Source organism: Electrophorus electricus, chromosome 3 (genome assembly GCF_041902795.1).
Source record: "Electrophorus electricus isolate QZ-2024a chromosome 3, ASM4190279v1, whole genome shotgun sequence".
NCBI lineage: Eukaryota > Metazoa > Chordata > Actinopteri > Gymnotiformes > Gymnotidae > Electrophorus > Electrophorus electricus.
Window position 1 is genome coordinate 19,152,718 of NC_137499.1, and position 27,873 is coordinate 19,180,590.

At 42.4% G+C, this 27,873-nt stretch overlaps 3 protein-coding genes across 3 annotated transcripts; all 3 read right to left on the reverse strand.

Moving 5' to 3' along the window:
* Positions 1 to 773: 773 nt before the first annotated feature.
* Positions 774 to 6,768, reverse strand: si:zfos-323e3.4 (volume-regulated anion channel subunit LRRC8E). Its single transcript, XM_027013339.3, has 4 exons — positions 6,198 to 6,768; positions 5,926 to 6,061; positions 4,703 to 4,851; positions 774 to 3,678 (listed from the first exon to the last, which is right to left on the reverse strand). Exons 3-4 carry the CDS (start codon positions 4,841 to 4,843, stop codon positions 1,384 to 1,386), a joined length of 2,436 nt encoding a protein of 811 aa, XP_026869140.2. The 5' UTR covers positions 4,844 to 4,851; positions 5,926 to 6,061; positions 6,198 to 6,768; the 3' UTR covers positions 774 to 1,383.
* Positions 6,769 to 6,922: 154 nt separating this feature from the next.
* Positions 6,923 to 19,773, reverse strand: keap1b (kelch-like ECH-associated protein 1b). Its single transcript, XM_027013350.3, has 7 exons — positions 19,592 to 19,773; positions 16,158 to 17,563; positions 14,254 to 14,499; positions 12,369 to 13,045; positions 11,060 to 11,265; positions 9,727 to 9,903; positions 6,923 to 8,919 (listed from the first exon to the last, which is right to left on the reverse strand). Exons 2-7 carry the CDS (start codon positions 16,467 to 16,469, stop codon positions 8,765 to 8,767), a joined length of 1,773 nt encoding a protein of 590 aa, XP_026869151.3. The 5' UTR covers positions 16,470 to 17,563; positions 19,592 to 19,773; the 3' UTR covers positions 6,923 to 8,764.
* Positions 19,774 to 23,068: 3,295 nt separating this feature from the next.
* On the reverse strand, positions 23,069 to 27,002 carry s1pr5b (sphingosine-1-phosphate receptor 5b). The gene is made up of 2 exons (XM_027013477.3): positions 26,914 to 27,002; positions 23,069 to 26,067 (listed from the first exon to the last, which is right to left on the reverse strand). The coding sequence occupies exon 2, from the start codon at positions 25,777 to 25,779 to the stop codon at positions 24,571 to 24,573; it is 1,209 nt and encodes a 402-aa protein (XP_026869278.1). The 5' UTR covers positions 25,780 to 26,067; positions 26,914 to 27,002; the 3' UTR covers positions 23,069 to 24,570.
* Between the last annotated feature and the right edge of the window lie 871 nt (positions 27,003 to 27,873).

Consider the following 27,873-nt stretch of genomic DNA (forward strand, 5'->3'; position numbering starts at 1 on the left):
AGTTTAAAATGAGTCCAAGATTTATAGAAAATTGACACATAAAAGAATCATACTTAAGGAGAACTTAAAAAATAAAGTGAGGAAACTGAACATTGGTATACGTTACTGCAGGAGCACAAAATAAACATACCGGATTATGCTACTAGCCTCTGACTACTCGATTGCTAGGTTACACTTCCTTTAAGGGTCATCCTCTTTTTTAAAACAATGAACTTGTCAGTATTTCTGGATGTGTACAAAGTGTGAGTTCAACTTGTAGATCATAAGAATGGATGGATATCTTGTATGTTGACACTGTATCCTATTCATGAGTGCCAGTCTGCATCTGAACAATACAGCGGCAAATAACTGGTACCTCCCGTCGTTCATATCCTTTGTGACCAAACTTAAAATCCTCAAAAATAATTTCTTCACATATTGTCTCTTTTCATCCAGACACCAACCACCTAACAAAATGAATTAACTTCAGACACTAAACAAACAGGTGGTTTGTCAGTTGTGGTGCTAATTCTAACTGATTGGCTGGAATTAGAAAGAGTGTACAATTGCATTACTCCCAGAAGCTGTGATTTCCATGACCTGAACCCCTGAACTCACTGAACCCCAGCATGTGAGGAAGGGTCTGATGATGTACTTCCCAATGAAGTGATGGAGGTGGTTTAGTTATTGGCTCTTCAGACATGTGACATCAGCTGAATAACTACAATCTTCCCAACTTTATATAATAGAATATTTATTTATATGCATAAATATAGGCCATAAGCCAGCAAATTTTCAGACCTTCATCTGGGAGGTGTGTCTGGCTTCATGTAAAAAACAACTTGTGTCTTCCTCGTGATTCAGGTAAAAAAATCTCACCAGATACAGCTCAGTAACAGGCTGTACAAAATAACAAACAACAGGACTGAATAAGAGTGTTATTCAAGTGTATTAATAAACAAATCAGCCATACAATCTAAATGAAACCTTTATCACAATGAAGGTACAAAAGTATCAAATACTAAGGCACTTAATGGGGCAATTAAAATGAATATCATTTAATTATGATGACTGTTCATTTGAAATCCATTGAGTAGCTAAAAGCTTGTGTTTATGTCCAGCTACAAAATTTGCCTGAGGTGTCCCAAGGTACCCAGTTTATGCAGTTAGATTTGTGTTCTTCCTAAGCAAATAACTACATGAATAATATGGCATCAGGAACGTTTTTAACATTAGTTCCAAAGTTGTATGACTCATATTTCAAACTACAAACTAGTGTTCTAGATCCAGCTCAGGTTCCAGTCCAATGTAATTTCTCCTGCTTGTTTTAGAATCAGCTCAAGGCAATCCACATCCCCCAGTCCAGTGGGCTTTTAATGTGTCAAATGTGTATCTAATTCCTGTTCACCTTTCACTCATTCTGTGTTTGACATCAGAAGGTAATGTGTCGAGCAGGCTGTCTTCCACAATAAGCCCGGTTAATTTCAAAAAGCTACAGTCTGCTATTTCCATGGGCAGAGACTCCAGCCTGTTCCCCTTTAGCTCCAGAGTCACTAGATGAGCCAAGTTCCCAACTCTTGCAGAGAGCAAGGCAATGCTGTTGTTCCCCAAATCCAGAGTCCTCAGCCTCTTACAGGAGAACAGCTCATCTGGTAGCACTTCCAGGGAGTTGTAGGCCACTGAAAAGTGCCACAAGCTCTGCAGGATCCCAATCTCTGGTGGCAGCGAGGTAAGCTGGTTGTGGGACAGGTCCAGGAGGCGGAGCCTGGTGCAGTAGCAGAGCCGCGGCGGCAGCCTCCGTATCTTGTTCCAGCTCAGGTCTAGCGTCTCAAGCGAGCGGAGCTTACTGATGTCCTCAGGCATATAGGCAATGGAGTTGTGCCACAGCCTGAGTGTGTTCAGCCGTCGGCAGTGCTGCAGACTCAGGATCTCCTCCACGGTGGTCAGCCTGTTCTCCTTCAGGTCTAGCTCCTGCAGATTGGCCAGACTGAACATGGCGCTTGGGAGGCGCTCCAGCTCGCAGGCCATCAGCTCCAGTGTGGCCAGGTTCACCAGCTTCCTCAGGCTGCTGAAGGCCTGGAGCTTGCCACCACTGTTGTGCACACGCAGCTTTAGCAGGTGGCCGGCCACATCTGCCACGCTGGAAGGGATCTTGGTCAGCTTGCTGTGTATCATCAGCACACGGAGGTTCTTGAGCTCCCGTAAGGTGTCCAACATGGTGCTGCGCGAAAGTTCACTGGTGAGTGGGCCACTGAGGTGGAGCTCCTCCAGGCTCTGCAAGGTGTACATCCACATGGGTAACTGCTCAAGGCTCTCGAAGGTAATGCGGAGGACCTTAAGGTTGTCCCGCAGGTGTGTGAAGGCTGCTAGCTGAAGTTTTGCAGGACAGTGAATGAGGGAAAGTTCCTGTAAAGCAATGAGTTGGATCACTGTGGCAGGGATCGTCACATTGCTTATCACTTCCAGTTTCAAAGATTCTACTTCCTGAAGTTCAAACACAGTGTCTGGAAGCCCTGGCAACATGAACAAGTGCAGCTCTAAACGGTTGCTGGCATTTCGGGAAAGACGTGTGCGGAGTTTCTTGATGGGCCACTCAAGGTTGAGGTTGACTTGACCCAACCGGCTCTCGCTTACCTCGGAGAGAAACACAGCAAAGCGCTTGGAGTAGAGAGCATCGTACTGGTCGCTGAGGTGCAAGAGGAATGCAAAGTCATTCTTAACATCAGGAATGTCATTTATCCCTGTCTCCAGTCGCACTTGCTCAAAAGAGTACACTTTCAGAGGCCGATGGAACAGCCAGTAAAGGGAATAGATGCACAGTAGACCATACACACCAACAAAGCAGATGTAACAGTAGGCCAGTTTGGAGAAAAGGTGTGCTTTGTTATGATTGCAGCAGAACACACTGAAACCAGTCAGGTGTGGTGGGACTATGCATGTCACAACAATCTCAATATTTGGCACCAGAGCAACACTGTAAATAGTAATGATGGCAAATTTTAAGACTTTGAGCGATGTCTGGAGTATGTACATGATGTAGAGAAGGTCTGCCTCCTCTACATGTGTCCGAAATTTCCTCACCTTCTCAAATAGAGCCTTGGCCTGCTCACCTTCCTTCTTGTCCAAGACAGATGTGGCAGGCTCAGACTCCAGTGCGTTCTTCCCCGTGTTGGACACCACAGACATTGTTCGGATAAAGATGGCACTTTTGACCTCCCCATCCGGGCATTCCACTGCTGACGGTCTCTGAGCATTGTTTTTTCTCCATGTAACTGTTTGCTCTTCTTGCCTGTCCTCAGACAGCTCGCTGATCGCCCGTGTGGTCCAGGGAGAGTCAAAGCACTTCCCCAGGATCGTTACAAACAGCTCAATCTTGGATGATGTTCCGGGGAACTTGAACCAGAAGCTACTAGCCACCATAAAAATCATGGTGTGTATGACTACTAGGTACGGAAAAAACTTGCCATACCAATGTACTGCCCTTTCATAGCAGAAACTGTTGATGAAGATGTACTGGTGGATGTCCAGGTCGTTCTTGCGGCCGAATACCTCCACAACGTTTTGGGCGATCTGCTTGGTGATTGCATGCTCCCACGGGCTCTGGTTCAGTCTGGGTTGTCGGAGGTGGTTGCAGTCTATGTCTTCATGTGACGTCCCACTGATGCGATCAGGGAGGCAGGAGATCTTTTCCTGCGTGAGCTAATGAAGAGAGTTGAGGTGAAAGTATCCTCATTTGTCAGAGTCTTAATTTACATATAAGACTTTTGATTATCATAATCATGTAATTTATTACCTGTAACAAATACTGATTAGGGAGAATGGATCCAATGCTTGCCACTACCCAGCTATTCCCTCATGTAGGAACTGAAATCTCTTTCAGTTATTTATTCAGTGACATACCTAGAGCATTTCAGTGTCTGCAAGCTTACAATGACATAAGATAGCATGAATGACATACTGTGAAGTGACTAATCCAATTCTGTTTGAACCTAGGTCAAAAAAGTGCAAAACCGGCAAAATTGTTGTGCATTTCTCACACTGGAAGGTCAGTATTACTGATATGAATAGCTCATTTAGAGGCCACATTTTTTGTTTCACACTCTCACACTCTATTCCATTTTTTAATAACTTTCATGACTGTACTGGTCCTTGAGTCCTGCCAGGCCACTTCTGTAAGTAACTTGTTCATATCTGTTTAGCCTGTTTACATCATTGGTTTGACAACTAGCACACTAAACATTAGGAAAATGATAATAAAAACCATTAGGAAAGTGAAAAGGTTTACTCAAACACTGTATACATAACTGTTTTGGCTGCATTTAGTTAATTTAACATAATAGTAAGTATATAATAGTGTATAATAAGTATAATAAAACCTTATAAAATGCAAAAAATGTACAGTGATACTTAGAGTGTAATAACATTAAAATGCTAATGCTAACAACACTAACAAATTTCATAAAAACCATCATTCTCCATTTATTTTAAAGTTGTATGATTAGATCTGAAACAAATGACTTTCACATTGCTGATAAGAAAAGGCACAACAGAGCAGGGAAGTGAATATTAATATACTGTACAAAGAAAAGCTGGAAGGTTGGCTGGAAACTAATCTATCCTTTTAAATGAATACACAAAGCACTGGCCACATGCCTCTCCCTTATCAGTATTAAAAACCACAGGCATCATTCAGGAGGATGTTTGATGGTGAAAAGCATTGTACCTGCACAGTGCACCCAAAGACTCCAATCATTAGCATAGCTATGCACAGGTATTCAGAGAACACATCCCACCAAGGCTTTAGAACCCGGAAGCGGGGGTTCTGTTCAGTAGCAATGTTCCGGAACTCATTAACTGGAATCATCCTGAAACCTGTCAGTATCAGAGAGGTAATTAATACAGCATATCAAATAAAACCGGAATAGATATGTTTCTGAAGAAGTACATGTACAAGTCTTCTGACTATGAAACACTGGCTCAAACTTGTGTTCGGGTGATGCGCAAATCCAATAAATTCTACTCTAAGATTTGGGTAGTTAACCTAAAAGGGATTAATCCACTTGCCAGGTCAGTTAAATAAGACAGAACTCTATACAGTTGTGAACACTTATCTCCCAAGGGCGCAACTCCCTAATGGCAAACATTTTGATTGTGCAGCTTCTGTTCTGGTGCATTCAATAATCACTTTTGGGATTTCTGCCTTTCAAAACCAAGTGCTTTTCTGCACTAATATTCAGGTACGTACAAAAAACATGTAGGGTGTAAGTAAGATCAATGATTAAAATATATCAAAGAAAGAAACTAGGACAGTGAGATAGAGATGAATAAAATGGCTACAAATAGAATGGCTTTAGTTCATTTTTTCCATCATTGACTTGCCCTGATTTGCTAACGGGAATCAACTATTATCTTGAGATTTTATTACGACTGTAACAGTTAACATAATGAAAGTTAGTGAAAGACAAGTATGGCAAAACCCAGAAGGAAGGTCATTTAAACCAAGTCTGCACACAAGAAATTTTGGAAACGTATTCTGAGAGATTTTCATGTCTCCATCTTAAAAAGCATCACGGCAACATAAATCACTGGAAAAGCCCGCCAGAGCAGTGAACAGTTGCGGCTAAGTTATTAGAGCAATTACAGTATGATGGTCCCCGAAATGGTTAAGAGAGTTAACATTTTTCCGGAGAACCTGATTTTCTATGGCTCTTTTCGGCAGTTTTCATATTCAGTCTAATACACCCACACTCACAGGGTGACGGAGAAAAAGTCCCGCCGCTGCCTCAAACATTGCAATTAACAGTTTAGCGTAGATGTGTCTGGGTGGTCTTTCAATATAGCGGTTAATGTAGCATTTATTCTGGTTTTAGAAACAAGCTGCAGATTTAAAAAAAAGATCCTCTCTAGGATTACTGACCGAAACAAACCTCTAGGTTAATAACTTACCTGCGCTTCCCAGCGTCCCTCATAAGAGTGAAGGGGTGCACCATCCGAGCCGTGTCCTTGTCTGTCCTATAACATTATCTCATCAGCTAGTACGGCTCCATTTTTGTAGGCCGAGTCTTGGACACTATCGATGGCGCTGTTCAAATACAGTAATAATACAATAGCTCAAAACTTTACGCAACTCACTGAGACTGACGGGAAGTTGCACCCCCCCCCCCCCCCACCGGTTTATTCAGATTTTAGCTGAAGTGAAAGAATGAGTCAGTACATACATTTATCAGTCGCTAAAAGCTGTTCATTCGTTTTGTTGACTCGCTACTATAAAATAGGAATTTGGCTTGCGACCGAGCGATTTCACGTAGTACACAGGCGGAGATCAGCTCTTGGTGCATCTCTACCTGCACAGAAAGTCTAGCAGTCATTATCGATTGCCGCTTATTAAACAGCTACGTGTAACGTAGCAAACAGAAATACTACATTAAAAATAGTTGTATAAATTCCTGAAAACCCATGTAAAATTCTTCGCCAGCTGTTCAATCATTAGCTACACCACGAGTCTTCAGCAAGCTACTTGAACCAGTCGGAAAGGTTAATAGCGCAAAAGTGATCCATTGGCGCCCCCTCCTAACTGAAGAAAATAACTGCATGATCAACTTTCTACCCAGGTGGACGCCGTATAAAAGATATATTACTTGATTTTAATTGGTGACCCAGACACTCGACAATAAAGCCGATAGAAGGGGTTGTTGCTGTGTTCAGTCAGTGTTAAACGCAGGAACCAATAGTCAGTAACCTGCACAAATCTGCAAAGGTCTAGTTGTTTGCCCTCAAGTTTGTAGAGATTTAAAAAGAAAACCAGATGTCAGTTCATGAGAGATTAAGAAAGTTCTCACGTTAAAAATATAAAAACTAACAACAATAAATACATAAACTTAATTTATGTAAACAAACTTTGATCTACCCCTTACCTACCCCATAAACATCATGGACACATGTATTACAATAAACCTAAGCATTTAATATACAATGTTGTACAATGTAATCATTGCTGTAAAATTTACAAAGCAGTCTTTAAATAATCTCTCATTGTTAATTAGAAATTGTTAAAGGAAATTATTTCCTTTTCAAACACAAAGCCAGATTTAGAAAAAGATCAGTCGCCATGCCCAGCAAGCCAGAGACGAGTCCAGCTTCTTCCAGAACAGAACTCAGGATCCAAGCACACAGGGATCATCAGTCCAGAATAATAAATTAAAAAGACTGTACAAGATTCCAGGGAGTATGCATCAGTGTACAAAAAGTCTTGGAAAAATTGTAGCTTAAAATGCTGTTACAAATACATCTGTTAATTCAGGTTTTTTGAAATTTGTCACGGAAAAGCGTCTCAGAGTGATGTTGGCCTCGTGTAGGAAAAAAAATAAAATTGGAGAATTCTTTGAATATTTTCAGGTAATGCCGTGTTCAGCATCGACTCACGCGCTTGACCCAAACAGGACCAAGTGACAGTTCCTTTGCAATAACCATCAGGAGTCTGGGCTTCTTCTCCTTTACGAGCTCATCCAAAAGCAGACATTTTCCTACTTTTCTCAGGTGTTCCCAGGTTTTGGTTGCTTAAACACTTCTAACCGAGGCCCTCTCTTGGCTACACTTCTGTGGTCTAGCTCAGCTTTTGTTTGTCCAGTGCTGGCCCCTGGATTGTCTTTACCAATACACACATTAAAAACTCATGAAGTCAGGTGTGATAGTAGCAAAGAAAATACCATAATATGAAGGGATACTGAAGACTCAAGTTCCAGAACTGAGTTTCCCCTCCACTGAACAGTTTTAATGTGCCCCAATTCACTGTATAATTATACAGGCTTTCATGAGTTTAAAGCAGGTGTGCCAAAATAGAAATAGAGCTGATACTCAAACTACTGGTCTAGAAATAATTACTAACCAGATTACATGTAGTAACACAACCCAAGTTTAGGGGACTTCACTTTATGGTTTTCCCTTTTCTAAACTTACCTGGTTCATCTTGTGAAGGTCTAGATAATTACATAGAGCGGTGCAACCACAAAAGAAATGCACAAAGTGTGATGTCTCTGTATGTGGGGTTCAGAAACACTCAGCAAGCTCCAACCCAAAGCTACTACACCAGCTCTCGGGACCGTCGTGCCCCATGACCCTTCAGCCCAGACTTCATGCCCAAGAGAGTGGCACAGAGGATGGGATACTGCTGTGGTGAGGCAAGATAATGGCACTTCGACATTTTCAAGGGAAAAAAACCCACCAAAAATGACAACAAAAACCCTCTGTGGTAATAAGGCGCTCAAACTCACTGCTGCTTCGAGAGGTTCCCATTTCAACCACGGCCACCACAGTTGCGGGTTAGATGTACAAGGCTGGTCAGTAATACAATAGGGGACACTGGCTAACTCATTTTAGTGACCCCACTGCATGCAGTCATCTTCTAAAAACATAAAACCATCTAAACCCAACAATTTCACCTGTCTTAGAAATGCTGTCTGGTGTGAGAGAGCTCGGGATCATTCCTGTGTTTGGGAGGGCATTACAATTATGGTGACTAAAATGCTTGGGAGTAGGAAGTACACACCTGATTTCTGCCACTCTAGCAATGTATATAAAGTTTCTTCTGAACTTCATTTGAACCCTGTAGCCCATGGCCCAGTGGTGTTAAGTAGTCGGCTTTTCTCGCAGACTTTTACAGGGCTGGTTAATTTTGAATGGACAGCACCAGAGCTTTGTGTGCAATCATAAGCCCGGCTGGAGAAGGAGGATAACAATGGTGGGATAGATGAAGGGAGACACAGATGAGGGAAGGAGGGGGGAGCCTCTAGAGTTTCTGACAGTCCTTTTGGCACGGCTCCATGGTGACCGCCACCCCAACCCCGCTCCGGCCAGAGGTCATCTTCGTGACCTCGTTCCAGGTGTCTGTTTCAGTGTCGTAGCACTCCACACTGTCCAAAAAGGTGTTTCCATCGTATCCGCCTGAATAAAATGAAGAAGAAAGGAAAATAAGTGGACCAGCGATAGAAAAGAGGGAGAGAAGATGGGCGGAAGAAGAGAAAACAGCAGTTATTTTAAACCCAAATCTTCAGCTCACCAAGTAAGGACTGGCTAGTCGACAGTACTGCACAGCTGGCCACATGCAGGACAACAGAGTGTGACTGCTATTCTGAAACTAGGCACTATACAACATTATTCATCTGTAAGCACAAGGTCCAGCCACGTCCAGGCCAACTAGCTCATCTGGCCAAATCCTCTCACCCAAATAATATTACAAGGAAATGTTTTTCTTCATACATGCAATTTTTCCTACAGGCAGTGGTTTTCCTTCATGCAAAAACCCCATGCTCATTAATATCCAATGCACTATTAGTTATTTTTGGAGGAGCTGTTTCCCAGCCACTGGAGGGAGTACAGTTAATTACGTTTTTGTTCAAATATGTTGTATTTAGTTTCACTAATTTTCATGAAGAAAGGCTACACTACAGTGATTCCTTTTAGAAACAAAGTATTTGTCCAACACTGGGTGAGGCCTGTTAGGACGCCATCTGCCTACTCTACATGACCATCAACTCTGACCCTGTGGCACCACCACCAGGTGGAGTAGAGTTCCACCCCTGAACGCCACACCTGATCCAGCTAACTGAGTTCTTCAGGAGTGTGTCAGTATTAGAACTAGGTGTGTCAGGACTGTGGCTGGTACTCATCCCTGGTAGTCATCCTGGTGGGAGACCTCCTCCACAACCTCCCCCAACCCCAGCTGATGGCGCAGGTGCGGAAGGACCGTACCCAAAGCGTAGATGCGGCCATGGTGGGTGGTGACGCCCAGGGCACTGCGGCGGTGCCTCATGGCAGAGACGAAGGCCCAACTGTCCGTCTCCACATCGTAGCATTCCACCGTGTTCAGCTGGTTGGTGCCGTCGTAGCCGCCCATGACATATATGTGGTTCCCGAGTGCACACACACCTGAGGGACACACCTATTGTGAATGACCTTTTTCACGTTATGGTAGGTTCACACAACACACAATACATTTTTTATTTCACCAGGGAAGGAGAGAACAGGAGTGGATGAATTAGATTCCTTTTCTGCTCCAACATACAAAGATTTATTTCGTTTATGTTGGTGTGTTGGGAAAATATGTTTGCAGTTGAACCAAGACAGAGCAGAAAATCTTATTGATTCTAGAAACTAAATTGTATATTAAAAAAGAAACCTCATGCTTGTTGTATACAGTCAAAAAAAGCGAGAACCAAGAGCTTGTTGGTTGCTCTCTGAAAAGTAGGTGTGACTCCTAGGAAGCGGCTGTTTCCCAACACCCAGCCATAGCACTGTACGGTTTCACCCTTCTGCTATAGACTTAAAGAAAACAGCTACCTCCTGGGCTGGTGAAAAATGAACTTCACTGCAACTACAAGCCTAGCGCTGATTACTTTTGAGTTTTCCTGAAAAGCTTATGTAAGCTTCCCCCAACATTAGGACCTCCCATTTTACTTCCGAAGGCGAGAAATAAATATAGTTTACTGGACTTTGAAATGGTATTCATAGGACACACTTCCTATATGTACATTGTGTGCCCAGTAGAACAATAAACCTAATTAGAAATGGATTTGTTTCTAAGGAAACTGATCATGTCAGCAGGATCAACGTTGCATGTCCACAACAATATGACCATTTTAAAAGTCCAGCGATACCCATATTTGTTCATTCCTGTTTCCAAGTCACTTCTAGTAATCCAGTCCTCTCTCATTCTCTGCCAAACTGACTCTCTTATTCTCTTTCCCACTCCCTCTCTCCCCCCTCAACATCTCACCCAGCCTCAACCAGCCTACAACTAATGGTCTTTGCCAACTTGCCAGTTTCTCTCAGTAACACAGTCCATGCTAACCTGTCTCAACAATTCTGTGTTTCTTGTAACCCAGTCCATTCCTCTTCTCACCCAGTTTCTTTTATCCAGACAGTCTCTCTCAGTCTTTTCTAGTCAAACAGTCCTTTTCCCAGCCATGTTAGTCTGACAGTCTCTCTCCTAGTTTTTAGAGTCTCTGTTAACTCTTCCGGCTTCTGCTAGTCCAGTCTCTCTTCCATGCTAATGTGCCCATCTCGCCATTGCGCGGTCTCTCACCAGCTCCGCTGCGGACAGTGTTCATGGATGCTGTGCTCCTCCACTCGTCTTTCTCAGGGTTGTAACACTCCACCGAGCTCAGCCGGTGAGTGCCGTCAAAGCCACCCACAGCGTATAGGAGGCGGTTGATGACTGCCACGCCTACCCCGATACGCCGTGTCTGCATAGGGGCCACCAGCTGCCATGAGTCATTTTCTGGATCATACCTACACACACATGCATTCAATGTTTTCCTTGATGGAGAGACCAAGTCAAAGAATTTAAAGCCATTATTGAGCCATTTGGTGACCCTATCAAAGCCAAAATGGAGCTTTTGAACAGTACGGAACAGCCATATGAAAATGTTTTGGTCCAGAGACAGATGGTTCTTCCTGTTGAGCTAGTATGCTCATATTAAATATTTTCAACAGTGAAATGTTCTCTTCATTAGCACATCACAACTAAAATCCTCTAAGCTGCTGTACTCCTTAATTCACTGGCAATTAGAAGGATCTGTGTGTTGGGCTACCCTGATACACAGAGCTATTAGGACTATTAGCTTTTAGATGCTTTCAGATTACTGTTACAAAAATGAGGAAATGTTAGATACCACAGAGCAGCAAGTAAGCTTCCAGACAAGAGGTATTAGGAAGTTTACTATGAATAGTGTGTGGAAGTGATGGGGTGTTTTGCTTTTTTTAAATGGCCAAGGGCTGGGGGTGGGGTGTCTGGTGGTGTCTGGCTTCAATTCTCAATAACCCAACAATGTTACAAAAATAATTCTGCTGGTACATTTTATGCCACTTCATTTACATTTCAGAAGTATGACTTTTTAAAAACGAAAGCTATTTTTAAAACTGTGCAATTTGAAAAAAATATTCATTTGGGAAAAACACTGGAATTTTCTTTAACTGATGGCAAAGAGTGGTGAGCTCAACACTTCCTCATCTGTGGAGATGCACTGAATACTATAAAGATAACACGAACGAAGCATGTGAAAATGTCATAAGGAAACACACAAAAAACCTGGCGATGTTTTTCTGTTGATCTTATCAGATTAGCAGCTGCTTCACACCTGCTCTTTCACACACCAGGCACACACGAACACAGACCTAATTCCAAAAGTACCATTCGTATAAAAACATTTTAACTGACTGACTTGTCACATATAAGACTATTAAACAACAATAGTTATTCAACTGACTTGAAAGGAATTTGAACTGAATTTTAACGAAAGAAAGGGGAAAAATCGAAGTTTTGCTAGCTTTGTATCCGTATCAGCAAGGTCTGGAGAGAGGACACTGAAACACTGCCCACCGGGTCTCCTTACCTCTCTACACTGTTATGGTGGACGCAGCCATGGGACCCCCCCACAGCATAGATCATCCCGTCAATGACACCAATGCCAATGCGGTTGCGGGGAACACTCATGGGCGCGCAGAGGCGCCAGCAGTTGTTCATGGGGTTGTAGCAGTCCAGCGCGCTGGAATCCATGTTGCCGTCAGGGGCATTGTTGCGGCCGCCGACGGCGTAGAAGAGGCCGCTGATCACGCAGGCTGCCAGGCCACTGCGGGGCACCTTCAGGTCTGCCAGGCGCAGCCAGGTGCCTGTGCATGGGCTGAACGCCTCCAGGTAGCAGAGCGACTGCCGGAAGTAGCCGCCGGCCGTGTAGATGAGGCGCGGCACCTTGGGTGTGCGGCACGACACAGCCTTGGTGGGCTTGTGCAGCGTAAGGTCCTGAAAGATTTGCGCCAGGTAGTCCTTGCTCTTTGCGTCCCATTCGAAGTGCTCAAGCTGCCGCTGCAGGAAGTTGGGCGTGAGCGAGTGGCAGCGCACGGCCTGCAGGAGCGCCTGCACGTACGGCCGGCGGTTCTCGCGGTCGTACTGCACCCACGCCACGCAGGCATGAAACACCTCCGACTCACAGCGCACGTTCAGCTCGTCACGGCTGATCAGAGTCACCAGCTGGCAGTGTGACAGGTTGAAGAACTCTTCTTGCGTCGCCACCTGATGGAGTGGAGGGGGAAGGGCAGAGAAAGAGGGATGGGCCAGGACAGCTGGGAATGAAGATGTGAGCTGACCTGTCTAATTTGTATTACTTTTCATACACCGTGACAATTCCGAGTGCTCCAAACATAGTTTAATTATTTAAATTATTCTAAATGACCCCAAAAATCTCTAGCAAATTCTAATTATAAAAAAATTTAAAAATTAAAAATTATGTAATGAGCCAGAAGAACCAGTCTGTAGGCTTCCAGACATGCAGATATGACAGAGTTATTTTTCATTTGCAGACAGGCACAGGAATTCGACATTTGCCAGATCTACGGGGTCTTTCACGTGAATGAGATATGTGAAGTTTTAGGCTGAGAAAATAAAAGCCTCCATTTTTCCTCAGTAAATAGCAGAGTTCCTTAAATTACAACCTTTGAGAAACAAAGCATTATAAATGTGGGAAACTGCAATCATGCATGACCATCAATAAACACGATGCCCTTTTGGAATACTCCATCCTTTTGTCTCAAAGTAGTCACTGGTTTTATATAATTTCATATTAGCCATAATTGGTACTGTGAGTGTGTCTGCTGTCTTTCTGAATGTTGTCATGGTGAGCTCCTTCTGTACTGAGACACACCTTAACTTTTCAGGTACAAAAAACATTCACGTGGAATGACTCACTTTTTGCAGAGATATTCCCTAATGCTGCACCTCCAGTTCATGCAGAGTCATGTCAAGGAGTATGTAGGTTTCTTTTAAAATAAATAACCTTTCTGAAACTGCCTAGGTTTTTTTAAAAGGGAAAATTGGCTCGGTCCACCTTAAAATGGCCCAGCATTCAAAAATTCTCTATGTGCATCCTTAATCCTGGTTTTAAAGAATGACACAGTCCAGTAAACACCCTTGAAACCAACTGTCATGTTGCATATGGTATATGCATCCCTCATGTGCCCATGTTTGGTTCTTATGGCCATATTGCTGCATAAGGGTAGGCAAGATAGTAAAAATATTAGCAATATTTGAAGCCAAGTCATGAAATGTACCATGACATTTAGTTTTGCTTGGGTGTGCAAACGAACACACAAAACAGCAGCGCCACCAACGATACGCCATAGTATCGCGTATCACGATGCAAATCATCATGATAGTGATAGCATATTATTATATCACCCATCCCTACAGCCATGCCCGTCTTGCCATGGGCGGATGGACCTCACCTGGCTGAAATTCATGTAGATGTACTCGCGGGCCTTCTGATGCAGCTCTGTGCAGCCGATCTGCTCAGCAAAGTTGGCGATGCCGATGGCGTTGCTTGGGTCTAGCTGCTGAACCAGGAAGTCACAGCAGGCCTTCACCACGCTGTCAATCTGGTACATCACTGCACCATTCATCACGTGGATCACGCACTTCTCACCCACGGAGATGCTCGCCGTGTACGCAAATTCTATCAGGCGCTCCATTACCTGCTCGAGAAGAGGGGTCAGGAGGTCAGGAGAGAGGCGTTTTAACAAAAGAGCCAAAAAACCTATGAATAAGTGTGAATAAGGAGTTAACTGGGAGCTGCAGTCTTCTGGCTTCATAATAAAGCAAACCAATAAAACACAAAGACCTCTGTAATAAAAGATGAAGGACTGTGGCTCAAATTTTGGAAAACTTTGAGATCCTGTGAATGAAATGAGAAACTGAGAATCATGTGTACCATGAGAAATTGTCACTATTGCCTGTATAAAACAGAAGTTCAAATTCAATTAAAATAAAATTATTCAGGTCTTTCTCTTTTCTTCTTTAAGACAGCACCACTGCTAATGATACAAGATGACACCAATAAGGGATGATTGTGGGGGGTTGGCTTGGAGCATAAAGGAAAAGTATTTAGCTCCATTATACTCCTGTTAAACTTTAATGTGAGCATAGAACAGACCCTGCCAAAGGAATTACAGCATTATTTCACAGTAATCTGAAGAGGTGTAGATATGCAGAAACATTGTGGGAAAAGAAAACCTGCCAGGACCATAATAACAAAAAAAAAAAAGATGTGAAAACAGCTATGACCTGGCCCGACACCTCCCGGGGATTATGTCGGTCAACGTACGTGGTTAACAGCACAACACTGATTCATCCATCATCCCCTATGCAAGCCTGACCAAATCTAATCTTCCAGGTCTTAGGCACTCATTACACACCCCAGTGTGGTGACTGAGTGTGTACAGTAGACAAGCATGTCTAGTGGACCCAGATGACCATTTGTCCTGGTGTCGTCCCAGTCATGCTATGCAAGAGGATAAATCGATTTTAAGAGTTCACTCAATCTAGCAAACAGAAAATGTGTGCCAAGAGATTGCATTGTGTTCACTAGCACCTGCCAGGATCACAACCCAATTACTGGGTGTAGGTAACATTTGATCCTAGACACTTAATCATTTTGTTCAGAACTGGGCCTTATCAGTGTTCAGAAAACTGTTCCATTAGTTTTATATGGGCCCAGCTATATAGATACTGACGATGCGTTTTATTAAACAAGGCAAAAACAAAACCTACCCATTGGTCCAGCTAAACTAAAGCCATGTCAACCCAGCTCAGAAAAAAAGGGGTGAAGTTATTCTACTGTTTCTCAAATAAACAAAATGAAGTCATTCTACTATTTCACCACTAACACAATACTTTAAAAAGTAACAATTTGCAGCATATTGTCACATTGCAAATATATTGCTATACATTACGATCCCAATACATTCTGCGGTATTTTAAGAACACAGTAGTAAAACCCTTGATGCAACATGGTTACAGACTAGCCTGCATTATTCTGACTAAAATCATTTTGTTAGAACTTGTGAACACTGTGATTCATCCAAACACCCACAGAACACCCCAGCCGACTGAACACCGGAGACTGAGCCAGGAAGCCTGTAGCACAAAATTTAAAATAAAGAAATAAAAGTAATTTGGAAGAGAATAACTTCAATAAGAGTTAATAAACTGCATATTGTGATACCCTACTTCATGGTCTACCGTACAGAATAGCAAGGGTTTATCTCCTTTCCACCCAATATCTCTAGTAAAACGAACAACAGTAAACTGAGAATTAAGAGTCGCTCCACTCAACAGGGGTCACCCTACTCACCCGCGGGTGGATGCCCTCGATGGGCACAACCTCCATGCCGCATTCCTTCAGGCCGTTGGTGAACATGGCACGGAAGACAGGCGAGGAGGACGCCAACACCACCTTGTGTGCCACGAAGTCAACGGCCTCCAGGTCATTGTACTTGACACGCAGCGTTACATCACAGAGCTGCCGCTCCAGGCGTAGCTCGTTCATAATGCTAAAGGCGGCCGCCGTGTGGCTCTTCAGCGTGTAGCTGAAGACGCGGTGGCCGTTGTGCGTAGACGGCGTCACCTCCGCCTTGCACTCCGTCATCCCCGACGCCTCATACATCTTCACCGGCGGCCACTGCCCGGCGCCTGCATCCTCACTCGCCAGTGCAAAGGGCGTGCAGGAAACTGTGTACGGAGGAACCAAGGGGGGGCGGGCGGGATATTTCTTTTCTTTTATCTACTTTTGTTTCTTTGGCCACACCCCCCCCCCCCAAAGCCCTGGCAAAGTTACTTTCTTTCTGTGAAAGGTGGACAGGTGGTTTAGTACCCCTTTCTGTAGAGCTTTTGAGGTGCAGGAATATAAGAGATGGGCTTCTCCTCCTTATTACCGATTGTTCAATCCGCCACTTTTTTTTGATGTTACTGTTTGCTGCACACTCTACCTGGTGCAAACTTTAGTCCACAAATCACCTCTATTGCCAACATGAGAGTTATAATCCATTTGTGATCCCAGAGAAGCACAAGTTAAGTCTTTATTAGCTAACCTGAGTGATCTGTTAACATCCTTCTTCGAAACATAAAGATCCTCTTGTTACGCGTGAGCCATATTAACCGCCAAGAAACCTGAACAGAGTGCTATGGCCTCAGCTGACCTGGATTCATAAGGATGGAATCAGAGTTTGGCTGCTGAACACACATTTGTGTGGTGGCAATACTAGAAACGTCTGGGATATGAGGAACAGTATTGGCAAAAGCAGTTGAAAGGTGGTGAACTTGCCACAGTAGCAATTTTAACATCGCAACATGGTGAGTCCTTTGCCCTGGACTGTGGCTAGTCCCAAAACAAAGATGCTGCCTTATTAAAAAATTGAAATCAGAGGCTATGAGACAAGAGAGAAAAAGAGTAGAGTTTTGGTAAATAAGACAGCAGAATCTCATGTGTAATGTTCTTCCGATAACCCTTTTTTAAATAGAGGTAAAAATAAACTTGTTAAAAGGACATTTTGCCCTGTAGTAGCAAATTTTACTTTTTTTTTAAGACTGAATGGCTACAGTTTCACATTGGGAAAGAGGTGCTAGAGGTTATATAGTCTGAGCTGACATCCTCTTCCAGGAAAAAAAAACAAACAAAAACGCTTTACACAGCTGACCACTCCAGGACTTAGAAAAGTCTGTTCCAAGAATCTGTTTTCATCCACTAGTTACTGAAAAGACCTAGGAGAAAAAGAAAGAAACAGAACAAGACAGATTTATGACAGGGATCAACAGGCTGACATAGCGTACACTTTGTTCCCACATGAACAAGTACAAATTTAGATAACAGACTACCAACCTCCTACAAAAACAGAGACTTAATCTGACAACTTTAGCAATAACAAAAACCTGTTAAACTCAAATACACACACTCTGACAGAAGTGTTACACTGTATAGGAATAGTCTAGTTACAGAGTAAATAAGCCTTAAGATAATATCATGATCCCTTAGTAACAAGCATGCCACACGCCTGCAGGCTTTGTGTTATTCCGAGCAGCTGCCAAGAAAGAGCACAGTGAGAGTGAAACGGAGTTGAGGACGTTATTTAAGTCGAGTGAGACACATGCCGAGAAAGACGGGGTAACTTAAATTAGTTCCTAGTTGCACTTTGTCATCCTGACGGAGATGTTTTCCTTGTGTCACGTGACCTTTCTGGCACCAGGAGAAAAGCAGTATACTCCAAGAGCATATCACACATCCTCAGAGACGATACATGTACATGGAGAGGTCGCATTCCACACAGAGGTCAGACAACACTAACAGATCCTGTAAACTACAAATTTTGGACAGGTTCCTACTACTTTTGATTGTGTAGTTACACAATCTAAAGTAGCAAGAGAAAGAGCACATTTAGTGCAAGACTATTCATAACTGGTGCAAAGCAATTTTTATTGGGATTAGTTTACTTCCATGGCAAAGTAGGTCAGAATGCACAAAACTACTGAGACAGGAAACAAATTAAGCAGCCCACACAAACAAGGGAGCGTGCTTCGGATCTTCATCACTCTTTAACTTCCTCTTGGACACTGGTCTCAACCGCTTTAATCTTAACTAATGATAAATGTGAACTAAAAGTCACAAAAAATAACTATACATTTATACATTAAACAACTGACAGGGTTGAAATCCCTTGGCTGAGGTACACTAGCTAGCCAATAACAGTAATGTCACAAGAGGCTGTTTAGATTAGAAAATCAGTAAATCCCATTTTTCCTGTCATTGGTTTTTGCTGTGTTCAATATGGATAAGGCTTTCGCACATGAGACTTCTACAAAACCTCTCTTGTGGGAAATGTCACCATGTAACAGAAAACAACAGCACACCCTCCTCGTTGCACAGTCTAGTTCTGATCGCTGACTTCTTTCCAAGTTGCTGGAAGCAATGAGTATGTGATGGGGGTGGGGGGACGGGACGACAGCCTCCCCAGGCTGTTCAGGGGAAGACGTGTCATAAATGTAAAGAAACTTTAGTCGTTACACTGTCCCTTAGACTAGATAAGACCTTTTTTTTTAGATATGTAACTAAGATAACACCGACTAGTTTCGATTGACACGACACAGTCAGCACATGTCACATTTAAAAAAAAGAATGTAGATAGACAGCTATAGATATGTTTTTTGGCAAAGCGCCTTCAGCAGTGACTCATCGAACTGTTAACTTTACCTGTGTTTGTTAGCACTCCGCACGAAAACCTGACCTAGAAGTGCAGACAATACTTATGCAAACAGTGCAGAAGAAAGTGGTCGTCCTGCACCAGGGCTGTCATTTGACACAGCGACAAAAGGGGCACCTTAAACGTGATGACTGGCTAGCTAGTTACTCGAGGAGATACCATTGCGATTTCACCGTAAATTGTGCTGTTAGCATTAGCTAGCCACTACTTCTTTTATTGTTTTATGCGACGCGCGCAAACTGTTGAAGCTGATTCCTTATTCAGCCATCCTGCAATTTACGTGTCGATGAAATAGCTAGCTAGGCTCCTCCAGAAAGACTGAAAGACTGCACGAAAACACAACCTATATAACGCCAGGAGTCTTACAAACTCCGTACTCTTAGTAGTCGAAGTAAAAAAGAAACTGAAGCAGATCTTACCAAAGACCCGGTAAAAGACATGGTGGAAAACAAAGAAAACACACTAAACTGTTCGCTAAATTGACACCAACGGCTACTCCGTAACAATTTCGTAATTTTTAGGATATTGTACTTACGTGTTATAGCTATAGCTACTGTTCGGCACCGACGAATCCTTCCAGCGCTGACTAAACTCTACATGAGAGCGAGGGAAATGGGTAAGTCACCATGACTAAGCATTGTGCAAACCTCGCCTGGGTGGCAAAATAAGAGCAGCATCTAAGACGACACCGCTCACCTCAAAGCGCGCACATCCGTCCCCGGGTAAGAGGACTTTTACAGCGGCACCAGGAATAACGCGAACGAGTGAAAGTACACTTCCACCTTATCTAGCTACCTTGGCACTTTTCCAAACGTCACTTGTCAATCATTTCTATACAATAGATTTAACTGTTCAAGCGCATGTGTTGAGACCTATACTGAGACCTATATTAAATGTGCAACGGTGACATTTAATAAATAAATCTATCGCAGTGAAATAGCTCCCTTCCTGTTGCTGAATGAGTCTACCAGTAGACACTATATATATATATATATATATATATATATATATATATATATATATAAGATGTTGCATTTTGTTGCAGATGACGCAATGTATTTACGAATTCGCAAATGCATTACGTAATCTGTAACAAAATAATTCTTAAATGCATTACGTCATCTGTAAAGTAGGTAGTCGGTCCCCCTACCCCCATCTGCAGTGACCTATACAGATGCATCACTAGCACAGACTGGCGGCTTGGAAAAAACGTCCTAACATGAATACACAGAAATATAGGACCAAGAAGACCAAGTATTAAACCTGCATTATTTCTCTGGAGACTTGTGCAAAATGTAGACGTTGGCGTTTGCAGAGCAACTAGAATTTATATCGGATTGATGCGTCAATTCAGCGTCAACACTCTTTGAACAGTAGATGTCAGTATTGACCGCATCGTCCTTCTGTAACGACTTGAAATGAAACAGTCTCAGAGATCACTTTTATAGGTACACTTATTTGCAACTAAGTTGTACTCTATACATTTTTGGCACCACTTTTGTGCTCTGTGACTGACTGTACCCCTTGACCATAAGAAAGTGGTCTTATCAGGCTTTATCATCTCTTACATGATTGTCTCAGATTTATCTAGGGAACAGGTGTTTTAGTAGCTACTGTTTTCGGCAAATATTTACAAATAAATAACTTTTTAGTATTTTCATGAATAATTTTCTAATATTTATTTTCTAAATGCGTTGATGATCTCAACATGCAGAAAGCAGAGCTTTATTTGTTTTGAAGTTTATGTATTACACAGGCCAGCTTCATTTATGTATTACACAGGCCAGCTTTGAATCTCATGATTTAGTGATTATAAATGTACTTGTAAATATTTTCATAGAAATCATTTATAGGCCTATATATCCACACAAACTATCCAGCCAGCACCTGACCTTCTGTCAGAACACACATGAAAGAAACCACTGTAAATACAGTACAAAACAACAGATCTGCAGTCAACTTCTGAGTACAACAGTGATGCTAAATCTGTTTGAATTAGCGTCCTGATATGTGCAATAACATTTAAAGGGTTGTCACAGTGGATCCTAAATCTTGCGAATGTTTATGTACTTAATAATTAAAATCACCTTTGAAGTCATTGTAAAGCTGTAACCACGTCGTATACTTTCAAAACATGGACTTGTTTATCTGTCAGCAAGTCAAGATGAGGTCTAATTTTCTGTCTCTCTGTGTCTTCCAGGTCAACAGCTCCTGTGTCTTGATTTGCTCTGGGCAAAGGAGTGATATGTTTAATTTTTTTTTAAAGGATGGTAATTACAAATAGCTGATTACAAATTCCTAAACTTGTCAGGCAGGCTCATTCATGTTTAGCAGAACTGTCAGTACAAGAGGAAAACATAAAGGGGCTTCATTCTTTAGGGTGAATGCTGAATAACTGCTAACTACAAATTAACAAAACGAAGAAGTAAAAACGATTAGGATGATTCCAGGCATTTTTGTGTTACAACACATTATGTGCTAAGAAGGATATTTTGGTAAACTTAAATTTAAATATGGAACTGAGGTCTAGTTTTTTTTAATTAAGATTAATCCCAGTTTTACAAGTATAGATAAACAGAAAATTTTCACAGACTCAGTAAGATATACAGACAGATAAACAGATAGCTAGCTAGCTAGCTAGTTAGATAGATAAGCTTTACACAAGGAATCAAAAGGGTGTAAAAACTTACTAAAAAACTTACTAAAAATACCATGAAATAATATCACCATGAAAGTGCAGTAAGTCTTAAAAAATGTCCATTAGATTGGTAGGTTGGTCAGTTAGCTTTTGAAATGTTCTTTTTTATATTGTAATCTTACTGCTCACAGTGCTCAGAAATTATTTGCAGTTTTCTGATGTAATCACATTTTGACCATTTGGTTTTTTCTACCCTGTAAAGTTGCACAGCACAAAAAATGTGTAGGTTTACAAACATGCATTTCTTATAGTCTGCTTTAAGCCTGTGGTTGTTCCAGTGAAGGGCCTCCAGCTTGGTGTGTGTGTGTGTGTAGGTGTGTGTACGTGTGTGTGTATGCGTCTGCCTTTATGAGTAAATGGGAAAAACTAGCTCTGCATGTCACTGTGTAATAAATACAGCTCATGTCTGAGCACCCTCTCTTACCATTCGTTTGTTATCAGTTAAACATGAAGAACTGAGCTCAAGCGTTGCCAGCTAGTCTTTCAGTGTGATTAAGATGATATGAAAGCCCTTCATCTGACCAGACCCTAACTGATACATATTTAATACAATAGTGTGTTGAATGGCATTCATTTTTTGCTTTTGATCAGCTTATACTGGGAATAATAAAAAGTGGTTTACACATTGCTGCTTGCCAGTGAGATTACTGGTGTTCTGATATATCAGCTCCTTTTTGAGTCTTCAGAGTAGATGTAAATGATTTAGAAAACTTGTAAGTTGTTTTAATCCATACATATACATGACATGCACATGCATACACTTGTATGTACTCATATGCACATATACTCTAGTAGTACACATTCACTCTACTTTTAGTAGAACTCGAATATAGAATTTAAACTATATTCAACGTGAAAACATCACATATCTTACCAAAATGACCAAAACAAATGGATGAAATTATAGTGTTGACCTATATGTTGTTTGACCTGTTGCTGTAAAATGCACATGCGTTTATGACTTTAAAACAGTGTAACAGTTGGGAGTCATGGAATGGTGAACCTAGTTGCATTATTTATGAGTGGCACTCTGTTACAATCAAAGGTCTGTGGAGTTTGCAGATACTAGAGGTATCTAGGCCAATGCTATTACCAGATGTACAGGCTGGGCCATACCATCTCCTACATCACTTTTGGTTGTTTTACCTTTTACTGCTGTGACACAAACATGCATGCTGATGCATACTTCTCTCTCCCTAACATTTTGTAGTCAACCAAATGTAAAAAATAATAATTCCTCTCATGGTCTTTATGGGAACATAAGAGCATGGAATAGTGAAAGGAGACAGAGAATGTCAGACGGGGTTACATCAAAATGTTTTATTATTATTATTATTATAATTATTACTATTATTACATTTTCTTTTAAAAGTGTTAAACTGCAAAAAAGCACATAATTTAGGATCAGTTCAACAAGTAAAAAAATACATTAAAAAACATTCTGTGCAGATGTAACAATCCAATTAATGCTCATTTGCCTTTCAAATGCATTGTAATGCAAGAAAAACCCAACAAACAACTGTACACAGTGCTACCCCCTGACTGAAATATAACTTACATTCAAGAAATAAAGCCAGTTGTCTGACCATAGTTCATGGGAAGAGTGATCACAGTGCCTTGCGATGTTTGCAGGCTTCCTAAAAAAGCGGCAACTTTGCTTCTCACATTACCAGGGCAACATGCTGATTTAATCTCCTGTGGTCAACGGGTGTGCATTGCATTAGCTGTAATACAGCATCGTCTTCATCATACTGACTCTCACACCATACCGGCACTGGCACTGCATGACCTGAATGACACATTGGCTTTAGTGACAGACTGAGAGAACAATCAGATGGAAATGATCTGCACTGAAATAGTGGTTGTCTCACTGTAAAGGCTATGTTGGTGGACTGTGACTTACAGGACTGCAGCATATTCCTATTGAAATTTTGGACCTTGCCAAAAACAACAAAAGCAACCAAACAACAACAACAACAACTTTTATGTTAATTCCAAGTGCTTACAATATAAGGCCTCTGTCTCCCTGCAGAAATTCTCAAGGGGTTATTCTACCAGGCCTCCATTCTTCATTGGCTTTGTGATTCCTGTGTCTGTGCCACCGAACAAGATCTATTAACTGCCTTAGTTTTTTACACAAGATTCTGTACATTTGTTCATTACTCAACATATTCTAATGCTTCTAAAGTTATCTGACTTTTGAACTAGTGATTGCCAGTTAGCAAGTCTGCGCTTGTACAGAGTTTATTGAATCCTTTGGTGCTGGCCTCCTACAGACTCACAGTGTGTTCTAAAACAGAGAAGGACAAAGACACACTATGGTTGGGTACTGTCTTTTGGGTGCAGAGGTGGTGTTATTGGACATTTTGGTGGTACTACTGTCCGGCCATACCTGATTTGGAATTTACGCACTGCTCTCAACCCAAGATGCCACAGTTCTGTCTGTGTTCATATTTGGCCAGCCCCACAAAGAGTGTTTCAGCCCTGTGTGTCCTTCATATTGGACCTTTACAAGATCATGGAGAAAAGGCGCCCATGACAGGTTCTCATGCTGGGAGAAGCAATCTGTCTGATGCTTTCCATGACTGTGGTCAAACAGAGCTAGTTCTTTGATCTGACTTAATAATGGCTTACTCAGCGCAAACTTGCTAGAGCTCCTGCTTTACTTGTGATTGCTTGCGTGCAAGCACCACCTGTCCTCAGGACTCTCAAACATTTAGATCATCTTTAAAGGCTGTGCCCATAAGCTTGAGGCCTTCCTCAGGGCATTAAGCAAATTTACGCCACGTAACTGCACCTGGCGACAGGCCGAGTGCTCACAGCTTGACGGATTTGGGTTTTGGGTAAATTGTTCGTATGGGGGAGGACGTGCCGTTCCCAGACGAAATGGTGGTCTCCAGGCCTTGGGGTGCAGTCTGCTCTGTCTTGCTAAAGCTGCACTCCAGGAAAGGCATGCCAAACTTCTTCACCTGCCCGTCCTTGGTGATCAGGCAGTGGCGACAGAGGAGCTTGAGGATGGCTTTGCGTATGTCCCTGCTTGTCAACGTGTATATCACAGGGTTGATCAGCGAGTTGACCATCGCCACAACCAGGAAGTAGTCCGCCTTGAACAGGATGCTGCAGCCACCAATGTCGCATATGAAGTCGAGCAGCAGGAGGACAAAGAGCGGCAGCCAGCAGGCGATGAAGGCACCCAGCACGATGGTAACCGTCTTGAGCAGGGCCATGTACTTCTGCGAGCGGCGCACTGAGCCCTTGCGCTGCAGACTTCCCAGCCGGCGTGTGTTGGACTTGACCGTGAGGAACACGCGCAGGTACAGCACCACGATGGCCAGCAGCACAGCACTGAACACTGACACGCAGAAGAGCACGTAGCTCTTGGCGTAGAGCGGCAGCACAGTGGAGCAGAGCTGCAACTCACCAAGGCAGTTCCAGCCCATTATGGGCAGCACGCCAAGCAATACGGACAGCGCCCAGCTGGCGCCGATCAGGGCAAACATACGGTTTCGTTTGGCGCCGTGGTAGGGCTTCATCTTTATCATAGTGATGTGCCGTTCGATGGCAATTGCCAGGAGGCTGATCACGGAGGCAGACAGCGTGACAAAGACCCCGGCCTCCCGAAGGAACCACAGCAGCGGGGTCAGCTTGAGGGTGTTGGCCCCTGACATCAATATATTGACCATGTAGGTGAAGCCAGCTAGAAGGTCTGACAAAGTCAGGTTGCCCAATAAATAGTACATGGGCAGGTGGAACTTCTTATTCTTCCAGATGGCCACCAGCACAATGGCATTTTCTAGCACAATAAGCAAACAGATCAGAAGGAAGGCAATGGCCTCCGGTTTGAGGCCGTCCTTGTATCGGTCTTGCTTCAGTTTCCCAGTGTAATTATAGTGTTCCTGGAGGACAGCGTTGTTTTGGTAATCCTCATAAATTTCCATCAGGTAGGACGGCGAGGAAGAGGAGGAGGCTGTGAAAGGCTCTGCTGTTGGAGAAGCGTCTGTGTATGCAGACTGAGTGGCGGCCATTGTTCTGTTAGGGTGACTTATTGTTCTGTGCTAGTAGATCTAGGCTTCTGCAGGGTTGTGGCGTTAGCAATCTAAAGGTCTTCGACTGGGCATGGTCCAAACCCTAGCCAAGGTCAAGGAGAATAAAAAGCAAGCCAAGATGTTGCAGTTAGATTTTTTTCTCCACCTTAAAGTGTCCAGTCACAAGCTTGAAGGAATTCATCTCTGCTATTCCATTCCAAAATTCCCACTGACAGACAGTGCTGATGAGTGTCTTCCAGGTTCCAGTTAGGTCAAGAATTCAAAACACTGTGATGTCAAAACAGAGAAAACATCAATATAAATGTATATGGTAAACAGGAACATGAAAAGTAAAATTATATGTACTTGATAGTTTGCTTTTTTTTAAAAAGAAATACAGACAGTAGATTATAACATGGCAAATACTTCCTCAAGATATGTATAAATTATTTAGCTTCATATTAGTAATCTTTAATCTAATTGTAAATGCAGTCACTTCATGTAGACTGACAGTTAATCTATGTCTACTTAAGAATTACAAAGTACTTAAGAATGAAATAATTGCTAAATATATACTATATGTTTTTCAGAATTTTCAAGCCTACTTCACAAAAATCAGATTTCATGCCTTTATATCTGAAATACTGGATCACATGAAGACAATGTTCAAGCTTTTTGCAGCATTCCATGCCTTAGATAGACACATGGTAACATTTTACAGTCTCCTGTTACACTATCTTCAGTTTCATAATGCAAAAAAGAATCCATGAAAGTTGAACGATTTCATGCAAACGTCAACGCAGTGTATTGCTTAAGGTGCAAGCCTACGCTTCTAGATGGGACAAACTCTAGCCTACATCTGCAGGGACTGTGCGTATTAACCACATTCCAGACACATCTGAAACACACAAAAACTTGTACGAGATTATTTTTTAAGTGACTAGTTATGTGGATTTCAGGGAAGTTTGGTCATCCACTCTCTAATCCCGCAACTGTGTGATCCAAAAAAATACAAGAAAAATTTTTGACACATCTCTGCTTTGTAGCAATAGGAAGAAAAAAGAACAAACTAAATATTTAGACCATTCAGACCACTGAATTACACTTCCCTACACAAAAAAGTGTGGAGCTCACCTGCACTTCCGAAGATGGTGTGTGTAAGGGCGGCCAGTAGATTGTAATGTCCCCACTAGCGTCCCTACTGAAGCGCTGCACCGTCTGAGGAGCACAGCAGCAGAATCCGGGCAGGATGCAACTTGAAACAAGGAGTGGGCTGGTCTTTGCTGAAGAGCACGCTCCCTCCCTCTCTCTCTCTCTCTCTCCCTCCCTCTCTCTCTCTCTCTCTCTCTCTCTCTCTCTCTCTCTCTCTCTCTCTATCATCATACATTTTCCCCATCTAGTGATTTTGAATGACTTGACCTTTTTCTTAAAATTGAACTATTTAATGCAAACAATAAGATATTTAATTGTGACATAATAAAACTTAACAATAATTGTCAATAGCAGACCTATATTCTCTATAATGTGCACAAAATAAAAAATGTCAGGGTGTTACATCCTCCCTGGGGGTGCACTGATCTTTCTTTACATCACACACACACACACACACACACACACACACACACACACACACAATGTCAAGCCATTGTGACTGTTGTTGCCGTTTTGGGAGTGTGCACTGCAGTCCGCGGTTATAAACAATTCACGTTTTTTAATCCTTGGAACAACTCTAAAATAAAGACGATATTGTTTAGAGGTGAGTCTGTGTGATAGGCTGTTTTTAAAAGGTGTGTATTTGTCCCACTCTTAAGTGGAAACCGTTTGCTTTTTTATGGCAGTAATTCAAGATTCCCTTCTTTTAGTTGTCTTTAAAGTTGCCATTCAGTGTGTGTTTTAGCTTGTGTGCAGTGATCTTTCCTGGAGGCTCTTGTCAAGACTTGTTGTCACACTTTTTCTCTCTTGGCCAGGATTTATATTGCCTCTGTGACATTTCCAATAATGAAATAAAACCCCTGTGAGAACCAATACCCACTCACATGCTTATGAGAGCTAGCTGCTTGCACACCTGGAAGTAGGGGTGTGTGTGTGTGTGTG